At 41.7% G+C, this 16,742-nt stretch overlaps 1 protein-coding gene across 1 annotated transcript in view; it reads left to right on the forward strand.

The window, feature by feature from the left end:
* Window positions 1–10,232: 10,232 nt before the first annotated feature.
* The window catches only part of phf14 (PHD finger protein 14), a gene marked incomplete at both ends in the record, with an annotated part of 87,257 nt that continues 80,747 nt past the window's right edge, over window positions 10,233–16,742 (forward strand). Inside the window, 3 exons of the mRNA XM_083899581.1 lie at window positions 10,233–10,455; window positions 13,103–13,213; window positions 15,796–16,553. Coding sequence (XP_083755707.1) covers window positions 10,233–10,455; window positions 13,103–13,213; window positions 15,796–16,553 — 1,092 coding nt within the window. The remainder of the gene's footprint in view (window positions 10,456–13,102; window positions 13,214–15,795; window positions 16,554–16,742) is intronic.

Raw genomic sequence — 16,742 nt, forward strand, 5'->3', positions numbered from 1 at the left:
TAATTTTGCAGTTCTTCTCTCAGTTATCATTTCAATGCACCAATCCAGGTCATGTGATGCTCTCATTTCACTTGCCTCCCTGTTTCCACACAGGTTTATGGAACATGCGAGCGCCCTTCACAAAACAGCCACCTGTTAAACCAAACACAAACATCCTTCCATTCACTCATATCGTATGTTGCAAATGTGCGGGGCGCGTTACCAGAAGTTAATTTACCGTGCACGGCACTACCTGTTTTCATATTGATGTAAAAAAAAAAAAAAAAAAAACATGATTTCACCCTACAGTCTGCGAAACGCAACAGATGGATTTTCCTCCCCCTCCCCTGCAGGAGAAAAAGGAACGAAGAAAAGGAACATTCAATTTGTAATTACCTTCCCGCAGACGTGGTCACGCTCATGTCAGGAATGCAGTGTGCAGCCGTGACACTGGCAGTTTAAGCCCCGAAAAACAAATAAACGCGTGCGTGTTTTGGCGAAGGAGGCCGAGCACGTGCTCAGCTGTTCATCATAAGAAGCAGGTCCTACCGCCATCTGACACGAGCACACTCTCTCTGTTCGCTAGCGGCTACAGATATGTGCTATTTGTAATGCTTGTGCGAGACTCTGTCGCATACATACATTATTATTTTTTTCTCCCCCCCCCCTCTTTCTTATTCTTATTAACTGCGCGGGTGCAATTTATTTTCCTCTCGGGCGATGAAGGTGCTGAGGAGTTGGGGAGACTCTGGTCGGAGCTGATAAGCTGCTGCTCGCGCGCAAAAGCCGCTGGAGGGACCAGATTTACCAGGAAGACAATGTCCACCAGGTCAGACGCACAACACGCGTGCACGGGGAAAACTCCCGCGTCTGTATTCGCACTCGCAATTTGTGTTTCTTGCGAGGACATCAGCAACTCTCACCTTTAGATTCAAGGGGTGGGGGGGGGGGAATGGTTTTCAAGATTTGACGCCTATAGAATACGACTTGTGAATGAGAGAGGGAAACAACTATACACGAGTATGTTTGTGAGTATATAATCGTTTACATAGCCCGAGAATGGCTAAATAAAGGCCGCCGTCTTGTTCCAGTAAAAAAGCAGCGTTACTATGCAAATGAAGTAAGTACAGTAAGTGTAAAACCAAATCCAAAACATAAAGTTTCCACTGTCTAATAAAGATTCTGCGAGGATTGATTTAAAGGCGCCATATGTAAGAATGTGGCCAAAAATGGTTACTACACTCGAATTCAAAATACCGAGGTCTTTTTTAGGTTTCGTTTTCTGACGTAACTGGCAACCCGTGGTTGCTCGGCAGCTGAGACTCTACTGACTGCAATGATTGGTAGACGGCGGTAGGTGGCGCCACATGCCAAAAACATGATTTCACAACATAAACATGATTTGCAGTATGCAAAATATTTTTTTTTTAATGCAAATATTTTGTCTGTACTGTTGTTGTTGGTGAGTTCAGTTTGTTATATGAACATTATTCCTGAGTCTCTGTGACATATTAGGAGGATTTTATGGCCAGTTGCTTTAGATTTATTACATAATGCACCTTTAACATATTGATTTCGTCATATGCTGAGTATCATATTTGCTCATGTTTAATTTGTAAAGTTTGGTAACTTTGTGTGCGACACAGGACAAAACAAAACCCCAACCTGAAAATCCAGAAAAAACGCTAAAAGAAAGATTTTAAACAATTTTCAAATTCTGACGTGTTTCAGGGACATTTTGGGTCGTTTTCCACTCTATCAGGATACTGCCAGGGGGTTTCTACAAATCATATTTTCGTCCTTTTATGCCATTTATAATGACACCGTAGAAGGGAATCTAATGCCAACTGCACTATCCTAACACCGTAAAGTTTATAACGGAGTATCAGTCCAGATTCTAGGCTTTGGAAAGTGATTTACTCGGTTATGTTGCGTTTAGTTGATTCATTCCATCCCTTGTTTATAGCTTTATCCTCCATGTGAGGGTCACACAGGGTGGGCTGCTGGTGCCAATCCCGGCTGACACATGACAAAAAGGCTGGGTACAACATGGACAGGTTGCCAGTTTATCACAGGATAGGGGAAGAATAACCAAGTAACACCAATTTAGAGTGTTCAATTATCCTCAATTTTGAAATAACACGCCCTTCATGGCAGAAGACAAACAATCAAGTCGAAAAAGTTAACAATCACTGCCCTTAAAATCTGCACGAATCGCGTAATTATGGATTTTTCAAAGGCCTTTTGCACCAAACACATGCGCGTCACTGTGACATCACACAGTCACGGAAGTAATTAGCTGATATTCAATGGGCTCGCGCCCAAAGTGATGATGATGATTACCCCGCGTGCTTTATGAGCACCGTCGCCGCCAGTGAAAACCCTCCTTGAGTCATGGTGATTCTGCCGTTGTGCTGACTGTTTGTTTGTGAAGAGGAGGCTCGAAGGAGCGGCGTAATGATAAGGGAGAAAAAGTACAGCTCGCAGTGCACAGTCAGGAGCACGGAGACGTCCATAAAGTGAAAGAAGCACCGCGCTGTCAGAATATGACAGCCAATCCATCAGAGAAATGGAGGCTGTGTCTAAAGCGCCAAGGAGAGAGTGCCGGGAAGTTTTATAAATAGTTGCACCTTTTAAAGGAAATTGGAAGTTGTCAGACACCATGCCATTTGCATATTTTTTTTTTTACGCCGGGAATATCTCCAGCAGAGGCAGTCTTTGAACATGACTGAAACACCGTTATATACAAAGTGGCAGAGCTGAAAGCCTATCTGTGTACGATTGGATCTCCCTCTGCAGGAAGACGAGTCTAAACCCATAGCTGAGTAACACTGTGTCAAAATGCCAGAGCTAATGAAAAGAGTTTCCCTGACGTCTATTAACCTTGTGTGTGTGTGAGTGAGTGTGTGTGTGTGTGTTATTACGAACATCTACATTTATGAGGACATTTAATCGCCGTCGTCGTTCTACAGAGAGGAACAGTTTGGAGCCGAGGTGTGGAACGGTTCTACTACCAAAATCACCAGCCCCAACCTGGTCCATTCTTTGTCACCCTTCTATTGTCGTACCGGGGTAAAATGGTACGGTCCAACAGTCAACTTCGCAACCGCTGTTGCCTGCAGTCTATTCTCATACAAACCGAGCAGGAAAAAAGAGCTGCTGGATTCCCTCCTTTGTAGTCTGTAGTCGCTTGATGCCGTCATTTGTTGTTGTCGCAGAGGTACGACGTCATTATTATTATTTTTATTATTAAAATAACATGGGAAAACCTTGTCATTTTGAAAATAAAGAAAGTATGTGAGAATACAAATGTAAACAACAATTAAATACTGTAAATATCTTTTAAAAAACTATATAAACTTTGTAAAAAAAAAAAAAAATTACACTGTAAAGAACCCACATTATAAAACAATATAAACATATATAGAACAATAAAATACTGTAAATAACTGAGAAAAACAAATATAAACTTAGTAAAAACAAAAAATAAAGTATAGAAGTTAAATAGTTTTCTTGGGGGAACTAAACCCACAGCAGGCAATTCCACATCAGCACCTTTTAAGCACTGCTTCTACTAGTTAGCGTTAGCGTCAGCTAGCGTTCTGACGCTAATGTTAGCTGCTGTTCAAGGCTGTTCAAAATAACCAGCCCCAACCTGGTCCATTCTTTGTCACCGTTCTCTTGTCGTACCAGGGTAAAATGGTACAGTCAAACCGAGCTGCTGGATTCCCTCCTTTGCAGTCTGTTGAGTCTCGTTTTGTGTGATGTCGTCGTTTGTTGTCGTTGCAGAAGTACAACGTCACGTAACGAATGCAGTTGACGTGGCCACAACCCGCCTTACCAAGTCAAGGTACTGTTCTCGGGCGGAATGCAAGCCTGACCCAGGAATGTACCATTCCAGACCATACCAGCCCATGGAAACAGCAGAGACACTATAAAAGCCAGATTGAAGCTGCATAACAAAATATTAATCTATCTTAATAATGTTTGCCTCAAATCTACAATATCTTAACAATCTATTGACCACTTATTTCCCCATTAGGCAGCGTTTTCCATCTGGAAACTAAAGTTTGTGAACCACTACGCACACTCCTGGTGTCACAGGAGCTTCTGATCTCTTGGGTCACTTAGGTAAATCCAAGCAAAGAATTTCAAATGATGAAATCCCAAAATAACACCTTTGAACTCACTGGTGGTGGAGGCAGCGTTGCTTTAACAACTGCTGCGCGCCGTGATTTGAAATTGATTATTTTTCCCTCTATCGCCCTTCGAACGCGAGAAGCGAAGGGCTTTTGCAAAGCAGAGCAAACTTCACCTTCCTTGTCAGAGAAACGCTGGAGAATCGACTGGCCAGGAAAAAAAAAAAAGGTGGCAAACATATTCTTAAAATGTAGACTGAAGCAGGAGTGGGTTTTTATTCGATGAGCCTGTTGTTGAGTGGCTGAAATCTGTTTTTCCTTGTGTCCCTGCTGGCAGCCAGCGAGAGCCTCCTTGTCCCAGGCTGACTCTATTTTTACCTCATTTTTGTTTTTTGGACACATCACCGGTAGTAACATCGTGTAAAGGTATTTGAGGTGAACTTCTTCTCGGAGGAGGAGGAGGAGGAGGAGGAGGAGGAGGTGGTGTGTGACAAAGTGGCTGACAGGGAGAAGCAGCAGACCATAGTTCAAGACCAGGCTGTGACCAAAACCAGTCGGCCATTGCGGTGTGTTTTATAGACGCCTGGGTGTGATTTAAAGCTGCAGCACGTTGGTTTTTTTTTTTAAATGTCACTATGAGGACGTTCGACCTGTATTATCTTTTTAAAGGTCCGGCGTGTAATATTTAGACGATTTTATTGTACAGAAAGTGGATATACAACCCCATAAAAAAAACGGATTTGTACAAGTCTGGAGTCATTCTTGTTTAGTTTGTAACTTTTAAATATAAACAATTTATGTTGACGATTGACAGATGTTGCAGTGTATCAGCGTCAGAAGCACACAGCTCGAGTAAAGTGAGACATGAGTCATGAGTACGACTACAGTGAACGACATAAACGGTGCATAACTTACTGAAGTACTGTAGAAAAAAATTCGTATTTAGTCAGAGTTCCACAGAGGCCGATGGAATATTTTGAGTTTTAGGTAGTGCTGGGCACGTTAACGCAAGATGCGTTTCCATGACGACTGACCGGAAAAAAGACGCACGTGACGTCATGTTTTCCCGATTGTTAAAATGAGTCTCTAAAGTAACGCTAAACTTTAAAAACAGAGGCACACATACGCAGTACACAGGTACGCTGGTTATTTGTAGGTAACCTGGACCGCTCCAGTTCGACTGTAGACGCGCTAACCGGCGCTAAAAGGAGCTAATGATGCAGCTAACGGAGCTAACTGGTAAACGGTGCCTGGACTCCTGTGTGTCGCGGCACGTAAAACGTGATGTTACGCGCGTGCGTTTTTCCTGGTCAGTTGTCATGGAAACGCATCAGGTGTTAGCGTGCGTTAAGCTAGTGCCCAGCACTAGTTTTAGACTTTTCAATTTCATTTTTCAATGAAGTGAAACGGGGTCGTACCTATGTTCCCCGGTTGCTATGTTCCCCATTTTTCCCAAAAAAGGTCCACTTTGTAATTGACAGGGGAACATAGGACCCATACAAAGCGGGGAACATAGGACCCGGGGAACATAGGAACCGGGGAACATAGATACGGTCCCAAGCGAAACCAAGTTTCTTCTGAAGGTCTGAACAAACTGGCCAGAAATGCATTTCACAACACATTCTGGTATATTGTGTGAAGGCTACCGTAGTTCCCTTGTGTAACCAGTGTTTTTAATATAACTAACAATCGTAAAAGATCCGAGAAATCACAATGATTTGACTACAAGTGTTTAACATAAACAATGTAAATTACACTATGTTCCTTTAATTAGCGACAACATGTCACACCTGAGAGCTGTTAAAGTCAAAAAACGACAACAACCCACCGTGTCCTTATAACGCTGGTTCTTGTCACCTTCAGTCGCTGCTGTCACCTCCAGACAAATGAAGGTATCAGCTTTGTGCTTTCGGGTTGAATTTAGTGTTTTTTCCTCAGGTTCTCATTCCGGGGCTAAATCCAAGTAGTTGAAATGCAAATTCAAAGACCAAACCGAAAATAGAAAAGTACTCTAAGAGTCCCACAGTGCGACATAATCCACTGGAACCTGCGGGAAGTCCTGATGGATCACATTCACTTTTCATTCATTTTGCACCTGAAGCTTTGTCTGTAATCGCTCACTTGTAAATCACTTCTGCGCAATGGGCAAATACAAATAATGTAAATGTTCATTTTTAAAAATAATTTGTTCGCGAGTAATTAGTCGGCCACCGGTGAACGCGTTATTGCATTAAGACGTCCGTGAAACCGTCAGTGGACTGGAAACACAATTCACTGTCGCAAATGAAATGTAAAGTCGCTTTCATGAAAGATACAGCATATGCAAAACACGGTGTCACATGATTTACACCATATGAATGGATAAATATTCCAATTTAAATGCAAAATCTCGGGCTGGAGGGGAGGCTGTACATCAACACAGACGTTTGGTACATTTTAGCAACGGGATTCATAAATAACAACCGATGCAATTACTCCTCCTTAAATGAGGTTTTAAACATTACTTGTCGCGGTGCGTCCTCATAGTAATGTTTTTATTTCCCTAACCCTGTGTTATTCTTACTCTCGGTGTAATTGCATCTGTCCTGTGGTTCATCGAGCTGACTGATATCTGAGGTGAGATGCTTTCTCAACATCGCGGGCGCTCCGCGTCGAGGCCACACAGCCGCTTAAATCAAACTTCGATGAAGGCAAAACTATCGACTTTTATCATCTGCTGCGTTTCATTCCAGATCCTCGCAGGAATGGCTTACGCGGGCCCTAATTTTCAGTATTTGTACAGTGTTTCCGTGCACCTCATTTGTCCGTTTAATAAATGACTCCAGCTCTTTTGTATAGATGTATTTCTTATTAAAACACTCTCTCAGTGCGCACAGTTAATTTGAGCTACATGGCTGTAGCTCAGCTATGTCGTTTAAATGGAATATCGTTTCTTGTGCACAAGCACAGGGGAATCAATTCATAGACTGGGCTGTGCTAAGATGTGAAAACACCCCCTTGCAGCTTGTTATTGCCCATTTATACTCACAAAAGATGGAGATAGACAGAGCCTTTCGTACTACCGGAAATTGCGGGGGCAGTATAGAGTCAATAGTCCAATTGGTCAGGAAAGCGACGAAGAACGCTGATCCTGCAGCCACGAAACGGCGACCTGTGGTTTGATTTGAGGCGCTATCAAGCAAAAGCAAATTGTCAAAAAATCGTGGCGGACATATTGAAGTATATTGAGTAATATTCCCCAAAAATATGGACGAAACCTGCTTGCGTTTCAGTCTTATTTCAGGTCAAGCACAGGCCGCTAGGCCTGTTGATGCCTGCAACTTCGTACTCGGCACTGCCCTCTAGAGGAAGTATTTCGTATTTTCTAGCGCAAAAGACGCATAGAGGTATGTAGGGTAGTGACGGAGACAACGTTTGGGACGGAGAGATGTAAAATGGACAAAAAACTGTGAAGTTAGTGTTAGCCAGTTTCCGGTTTAGCTTGCGGCTAGTTGTTAGCATGTCCAGCAGCATTCCCTGTCTTCCAACCATCCATTAACTTTGAAACATTAAATGTTTTGACCTGACAGAGTATACATTCTGTCCGTTTGTCCTTCCTAAAAATGTACTGGTCTGAAATTCACTATGTTGTTGTCTTTTTTTGTCTCATTCCTCTTTGCTGTTAGCGGTGGGAACCGCTAACAAAATTTGTGGTGGACATAATGAAGTATATTGAGTAATATTCCCCATAAATATGGACGAAACTGCCTGTTGTTGCATGCTACTTGGTACTCGGCACTGCCCTCTAGAGGACGTATTTTGTGTAAATGTCCAAACCTAGCGCAAAAGACACACAGAGGTACGTAGGGTAGTGACGGAGGCAACTTTTGTGACGGACAGATGTACAATGAATAAAAAAGCGATAAGCTAATGTTAGCCAGTTTTTGGTTTAGCTTGTGGCTAGTTGTTAGCATGTCCAGCATTCCGTGTCTTTCTATCGTCCATTAACTTTAAAATCTTACTTTTTTTAAGCATAAATTATGTTTGTTTGTCCTTCCTAAAAATGTACTGGCCTGAATTTCACTATGTTGTTTTCTGTGCTGTTAGCGGTGGGAACCCAACAGGAAGTATACGCGCAGTAGTCATTTGTCTCCCAATCTCAACTAGGTGTGTTAATCCAACTTTACCTATAGACCTGAGCTTTAAAGTATAGGAAATAGTCACATTTCTGTGTCAAAAGTAACTGCATTGGTTCATCGCTCCAGTCGCTATAAGGACGTTTGCTAGCTTGCGTTGTTTTTCCTCCAACCCTGGAGTGAATAATATTCACTTGCTTTTGTTTAGGAAATGTGGAAAAACACTCGACATTATCATTTAAACTGCACTGAAAAACTGGGGGAAAAAAGAAAGAAAAACTTGTTCTCCACATGTTTCCTCAGCAGGACGCCCGTTCACATCCTCGTGGAATTAAATGCCTCGTCTCGTCTAATATTTCCGAGCCTTTACTGCTCCGGATCTATTTTGCACTGCTCGTAAACGCTCGTCTGCTCGGGGAGAAGCCGCTATTTATTGAGTGTAATTCCGTTTAAATTCACACCTGGACGCACCAATATTATCACATTGATTTCAATTTCAGACCCGCTGCTTGTCATATCTCGACGACAAAAACACTATCTGGCTGTGTGACGGGCGACAGCGGGAGAGAAAACGATGACAGCGCTGATAGTGATGATGACAATGATGGCGACCGTGATATCCCCAAAGTGTTTGTATGCTGATTTAAAGAAAAAAAGAAAAAAAAAGAAAAAAAACATTCCACTCTGCAGCACAACAGAAGGCCATTTGTCATCACGCCACGACAGGTGTAATCATCCTTTTTGCTCGTGTGCGCCATCACTCTTCCCCTTTACCGTGCATCAGGATCAATCCAGGCTCATTTATTCTAATCTCTCTCTTCTTATTTGCCAAATTTGCCAAAGTCAAAGGAGGACGAGGGGAAACGAGGCTCGTTGTGAACGCGAACCAAACTATTTATTTTACACCATTGCGTAATTAAAAGAAACAATCCCATTACTCCACTTTTCAACGAGACACTTTACAGGAGGATATAGTGTATGCGTACTTGTATTTGTCACCTCTTTAGGACCTTCTCTGGCATTAACGCTGACCTTGTCAGGACCAGTATTCCTCATGGGGGCCAAAATCTGGATTGTGGTAAAGTTAGGCAGAGGCGCAGTTTGTGAACAGGCAAGGCAGGCAACTGCTTGGGGCCCCCGAGCCGATAGGGGGGCCCCCGACACTCGGAGAGCTGAAGGCTGTTTTTACTGAAATGTGCAGTGAGCAGCCGCCTCCCCGTCCCCCTTAAACAACAATGGGCGATATGCAATGACATCTCAGTAGGAAACCTCCCTAAAGGGGCCCCACCTCATGTTAACCTGTGTGAAGTTATCGTTCTGCAAGTTGGAAAATGAAGAGGATTATTTACAGTGTAATGCATATTTGTTATTGTCATTTTTGTTATTTACAGTATGTTGTTGTTCTATATATTTATATTGTTTCATAATGTGGGTTCTTTACAGTGTAATGTATTTTTTTTTTACGAAGTTTATATAGTTTTTTTAAAAGCTATTTACAGTATTTTATTGTTCTTTACATTTATATTTTCACATACTTTTTTAATTACAAGGTTTTTCCATGTTATTTCATTCATTTAAAAAAAAAAAATATATATATATATATATATAAAAATATTGGTGATGAACACTGGTTGGAAGGAAGGGCCACCTGGGAATTTTTGCTTAGGGCCCCTACAGACTCTAGAATCACCTCTGAAGTTAGGCATTAACTAGTTATGGTTATGGTTAGGGATAACCAGGCCTTTATTTGGTCTGTCCAAATGAATGGGAGTCAATTTAGATCACATCACATCATTTAATATCTTTTTTCAACAAGGTCTGCATCTAGTGTTCTAGGATCAGGACAATCTCATGATAAATGGGCTACGAGATCAAGAAATTCATGGACTAGGGTTGAGAGAAAGTGGTGTAAATCCAACATCTGCACTGACAGATGTGCTTTAACATCCTCAAACGGCAACTGCAATCCCAACTAGAGAAATTATGAGGTACAACAAACATGCTATGGAAAGGGAGGGAGAGCAAGTTCAGTGGGGAAATATCATCATCATCATCATCATCATCATCATCCCCACACTCAGAGACTGGGTACCGAGCCCCAACTACGAGCCCTTACATCTGGCTTTACACCCGGGCAGCTGACCTGAGATTGAAGGTCAAGACCAAGCTGGACAGCTGGCGCTCTCCTGCCCCACCAGGTCAATTTAACACTGTCATCTCAGGTTTGGCGCACACACACACACACATTCATCTATACATCTGTGTAATGACGTGTAATGGTGTTTGTGCAATAGCTTTATTTGCATTTCCACCAGAGTGCAATATTTTAAAGGGGCTGCATGCAATCAAGCAATTATGCAACAATGCACTTTATATTTTTCTATAACATGTACTGCAATTGTATATGCGTGCATATGCAAGTATGTATGTATATGTATATGTATTTCTTCCTTCATGTTATATTTGTATCTCTGTGAGCGCTCATGTTCCTATGTTTTTGTTCATTTTTATCCCTTATAACATAAGCCGCCTGCCAAGGGACTACAGGTGGAAATTAGCCTTAGGCGACATTTAAATGCTCATTAATATGCATTGTCCCTTAGGTTTAGGTTAGTTTATTTTCGAACATGTGAATAATAACAACAACGAAAGAAGAAATGAAAATAAAAAACTAAAAAACAACAATAACAAAAAAAATATATATACAAAATAAAGCAACAAAATACATGTTAACATGTCCATTTTCTAATTTTATCACATATTATTTTGGCTATTTGACGCATACGCATTTTTTAAAATGATGATTATTATTATATATTTCATACATAATAATAATAATAACGACAAATAAATAGAACTGATATGAATTAATAAAAAAACATTTAAAAATTAATGTATGGATGAATACACTTGTATAATAAAGTACCGAAACTCAAATATCGTAAAATGCATTATTTTTGTTTATTAGTATTATTATTGTTGTCGTTGTTGTTGTTGTAGGTGTCCTCGAGCTTCATCCCTAACTATCCCCATGGCAACAACATCCAGTCGCGTCTACGTCACTGCTGCTGCTCTGTTCCCCATTGTCCACATAACATGCTGCTAAAAGGAGAACTGCCTCGTTGCCTGTAGTAAAAACCGAACCACAGAGTGAGTGCTGTTTTCCACGCTGCATTCTTCCTCTCAAACCCTGCATGATTATGTGATGTTACGTTTGCCTGCACAAAGATTAAACGCCATTATTCCCCCCCCTTCGTCTCGAAATTAGCAGCTAGCTAGCCGGGCTAAGCTAGACCGGCTGTATTTTGGGACTAGCACTTGGCGTTGCTAATGAATGCTAATGCAGTTCTACGCGTAGTTTTGTCGTTTTGGTGTGTTAAAGTCGAACCGGATTCACACCTCGCGTATGAGAACCTCGCGTTTGTGTTTGCGCGACCCGGTCTTGTGAATTTACAACACAATCGTGTAATGTGAATGCTAAAGCTACGGCTACGGCTAATGCTAACCACAGTTAGCTACCTAGCTTGGTAGAAAAGATGGTCACCGGGTAACGCTGTTTGGCGGTGGTGGTTTTATTGCATACACGTTCGTTTGTTAAGTTAAAACGGTTTGTGCTCGATAGAATGAGAAATAGTAATAATGTAAGTGTTGAGGCAGCGGTGCGCTGTGTTTGCTAACACTTTGCTAATCGTGCTAAACGCATTGCGCACGTGAGAAGCGTTCATGAATCACAGTGGCTGTGGGGCCGTTTAAAGTTCTCTTTTACTTTTCTTCTGTTGCTAGTTGATGCAGTTAAAGTGCGCCTTGAATTAAAAGCTTTTTCTGCAGGAAGGACAGGGAACAAAAGCCAGAAATCTCTCGTATATGGGACAGCAGAAGAGCTGCTGCTTCATACTCGGCATAATTGCAGAAATATGCAAAGTTAGTACAAGCTTTTTTGGCTGATTCCATGCCCTCCATCATCAGGTACTATGTCGGTATTTCACCTAGGGCTTTACATTTAATCAAAAAAATAATCAAGCAGCTCTAAACTACTGCTCCGACTCACCATTTATTTTATGAAAATGACAGTTAAGATGGGAAAACATGGTCAATTTAAGTCACATATGAAATGTCTCACGTAATAACATCTAGTTTTGCTTATGTATAAAACCGTTTGAACTGTCTGAAATCTGAAGATTGTAAACTCACTCACTTTCACACACCAAAGTCCATAGGAAAAAAATCTGTATATTAAGTTTGCAGGGATTCCTTGTTTGTTGAATTTTTGTCACTTCAGTCAGTATCAACAAAGGACCTCAAACACCAAAATCACCAAAAAAACTGTTTGAAAGAGCCAGAAGTGGTTTAATATGTCTTGTTTGTTGTTGTTTATTTTCTATATGCATTTCGGAGCAGGGACTGAGTGAGTTTCCGGCTGGAAACGCCTGTCAAATGGAGAAATGCCTGTCTCTTTAACATAATTTATCCTGCTTATGAAGTGAATCGTAAGAGTTCAGTCATAGTTTTAAACTCATAAAGAAACTGCCAAACACGGTACAAAGAAAATCCATTTAAATTCAGAAAATCTCTTGGTTTTCATTTTGCATGCTTAAGAGATTGATTGAATTCACCTTATACTCATTAACCTCCCATTAGAATTCTGTTATTTATACCAACATCTGACACGTTAAAGCTAGATCACCCTGTCATTAATTTGGGCATAATCGCTTAAATTATAGGTATTTATTGAAAGGTTTCTCTGATTACGTTCATTGAATTAATATGCAGGGGTTTTTTTTTTGTCTGCAAACGTAATCCAAACGTGTCTTCGTACTGCAGACGATTATATTGTGGTGATTTGTTTTTCTGCCATTCTCCTTTCGTCAGTGGACCGCAGTTTGAAGCGCCGGCAGGTGAAGCCACTCACTGCCTCCCTCTTAGATGCCTTGGATTACGACAGCTCGGATGACAGTGACTTTGAAGTGGGAGATGCCTCAGGTAAGCATGGTCTGCCACACACCCAGCTGCCTTTTTTTTTAGGCAGGAAGTTCATAAAAAGTAATAATCTAATTAAACATTCTGAATTCTCTGTGTGCTTTATTTGTCAACACAACAGTTTGTGCTGTCATGTCAAACCCAGGAGTTAAATGACGCTTTGAGACTTTGAACCTACTCGAACGCAGAAGTTAAACAAGGGCATACAAGTGCATCTCCTTTTTGGGAAACTTTGGCGAGCTGTAATATGTCTTGAATTGTGTTTATCGCAATTATTTTAAATGCTAAAGGTCACTGCTGTGCATATTCTATATACGTATTTCCTTTAGATTGTCTGGAGAGGCTGTGTATGTACTCCATGTGAGAATATAGCAGACAAATCTCTGGGATGACCCGATAAAACTTTAGTATCAGATACTAAGATCTGCATCTACCTCAGTTGCTTTTTTTCTTCTTTTTTAAAATAAGTCAGCAAATTATTAAGGCCTGCAGGAACATTTAGGACTTGTGGCTCGTTGGTGATGGTGAAGCGCGAGTCTTGTTTGTTTTCCCGGATGAGACCAAGGAAATAAACAGCGCAAGGTGACTCATCTCTGTTAATACAAATGCAGAAACTGTGAATTGCCTTTCAAAGCCCCGAAGCGAAGCCTCAGAGTGGGCGTTTGTAGGGCTTTGCCCAAGTAATGATTTTCTGTGACAGCACTGGAAACGCATGCATCAAACTGGATCGTCTTACGCGTATTATTAATTTTTTCGTTATTCATCTTCTCGTATTTTTTCCATTGATTAAACGCTCTTCTAAATACACATATGTATCCACAGATGTGAAAAATGTTTGCGTCCTTTCAGCTCACCTTCACAGCTGCCCACCCTTCACTGAGCTCCCGTATCAGTCTACGTTTTAATGCTCGTGTTCATCATTTGGTGATGTGGAAAAACACAGCACAGACAGGAAGAGTGTGAGCGGTGCTGCAGTTATAGAATAAATAAAGCACTCTGTCATGCTTTAAGTCACTAGAGGAGTTTGTTTCCCACGTCTGGTTCACAAGTTGTTCTGCTGACTTCACTGGAAGTTTAGCTCTCCAGCAGAGACGATGCAAGCTGCCGCTGTCCAGTCTTTCTTTTTCTCCCCGTTGTTTTCTTCAAGTTATACTCTTTATATACTCACACAACAGCGAGTGTTGTGTCAGAAAAAATGGATTACTCAAATTTACGTCACAAAAATAAATCTCCCTGTGGTGGGACTAATAAAGGATCATGCTATCTTATCGTAAAATAATTGCCTTATTATCTATCCAAAACAGAAATTTTAAATGGGTTAATAATTAATTAATATACGATGTGAAACTTGTGGATATGTGTTTGTGTGGATGATGATAATGACTCACAGACCTGGCTGGTACTTCTACTAAGTAGAACCATATAAGGTTATTCAGCTTGTCCTCATAGGAGAACCCTTTTTGGAACCCTTTTGGAAGCTTCCACCAAGAACCCTTTTAAACCCTTTTATTCAGAAAAGGGGTTTTAAAGGGTTTTCTGGATCAACATGGTTCTTACTGGAACCATAAGTGTTACCAAGAACCCTTGAAAAACCCTTTCTTTTTCAGAAGCAAATGGTTCCAGGTAGAACCTCAGCCCTTGTAGAAGGACCCTTATTTCTAAGAGTGTATTAACATCCGTCCTCAGTGACAAACATGTCCTCAAACCACCTCTGAATGTGGTTTCTGCGATCGGATCTAATGAAACATTCAGGGCCACGATTAGAGCTGCAACTAACGATTATTTTCTTGATTAATTGTTTGGTCCATAAAATGTAAAAAAAAAAGTTGATCTTTGTTTGCCAAACCTGGAAATGATGATGTTCTTGAACGTCTTGTTTTGTCCACAAACCAAAATGATTTAATGATTTCTTTGTTATGTGGAGCAAAGAAACGAAGAAAATATTCACATTTAAGAAGCTAAAACAATTAGAAATCTTGTTTTAATCATGAAAAAAGCTTCAAACCGATTAATTAATTGTCAAAATAGTTGACAATTAATTCAGTAATCGATTAATCGATTCAGCTGCAGCCATGATCGCATCATTGAGGACGAATGTTAACATCTGATCATAAATAACAACGAAGCAAGCGTATTAGTGCAAAAGCAGCGCCGCAGTGAAGCTAAACATTAAGATATGATCTGTTATGTTATTATGGGAACTGTTGTTGGTCATTATGAAACTGTGACAGGGCAAATTAGACTATGGCGGCCCGCCACCGTCTAAATAATTAATGGAAAACACTGGCGCAGCGTAATGGTGATAGAAAAACAACAACAACAACAACATTGCCCTCACGATTATTCTCCCAGCCACAGGGAAAAATTAAGACTGGAACTTTGTCATTCCATTTCCAAAAACAATGGTGGTATTTACCTGATATGTCCAGTTTACACCAGTGACCAAACAATGAATAAATGAAACTGATGTATTACAGACTATAGGTGTTCAACCATAGCGAATGTTTACAGATGTTAGAGCACCAAGAAAAGAATGCTCCTATCTTTGTTACTTTGATTAATCCGCAATTGTTTTGTCGTGACAGGATCGGACGGCACAGGCAACGGCAGTGATGAAGAGGGCTCTAAAGCGAGTGCCGCGGGCTCGGAAAGTGAGTCGGACAACGCGGCCTCCGCGGACGACGGTATCGACGAGGAGGAGGCCAAAGAGTTGGCTGCCGAGGACAACTTGACAGAGGACGACGAGAAGACCGAAGAGAAGACCAAGCAGCCGCCTTCAGCAGACAGCCCGACCAAAGAGAACGCTGCGGTCACACCTCCTAAAAGCCGCCGCAAGAGCAAGAAAACAGCCGAGGCGGAGCCCGAGGCGCCTTCCGAGCCTGCGTCGACGTCGGGCCCAGCCAGCGCGAACGCTGACGAGAGTCAGGCCGAGCCCAAGAAATGGAACTTCCGCAGGAACCGCCCCCTGCTGGACTTCACCACCATGGAGGAGCTGAACGAGATGGACGACTACGACAGCGAAGACGACAACGACTGGAGACCCACGGCGGGGAAGAAGAAGAGCAAAGCGGCCTCCCAGAAAGGAGGCGCCGAGGGAGAGGAGGGCGGCGGCGCCATCGACGACGACGACGACGACGATGATGATAACGACGACGATGACGATGATGATGACGACGACGATGAGGACGGCGACGATGATGACGATAAGGAGGACGGCGAGGACAACAACAGTAGCAGCGACAGTGAAAAAGACGGGAAGAAGCCCATGAAGAAGACGAAGAACACCAGCAATTTTGACGAAGAGCTCACCAATGACAGCATGTCCCAGGGAAAGGGCAACGAGGTGAGCACAGATCTGTTCTTTCACACGAGTAGAGTTTCATTAGGCAGCAGTATTTATTATTTATAGAGCCTCCACTGTGTAAGAATTAATGACATCTAATGGTCTTTCCGCCTTGTATATGGCATTATTACTGCATCTATGGTGAGATCAGAGAGACGGGGTCCTGATGTGTCCCTTCTTTGTTTTCTG

The sequence above is a fragment of the Microchirus variegatus genome (genome assembly GCF_963457635.1).
Source record: "Microchirus variegatus genome assembly, chromosome: 13".
NCBI lineage: Eukaryota > Metazoa > Chordata > Actinopteri > Pleuronectiformes > Soleidae > Microchirus > Microchirus variegatus.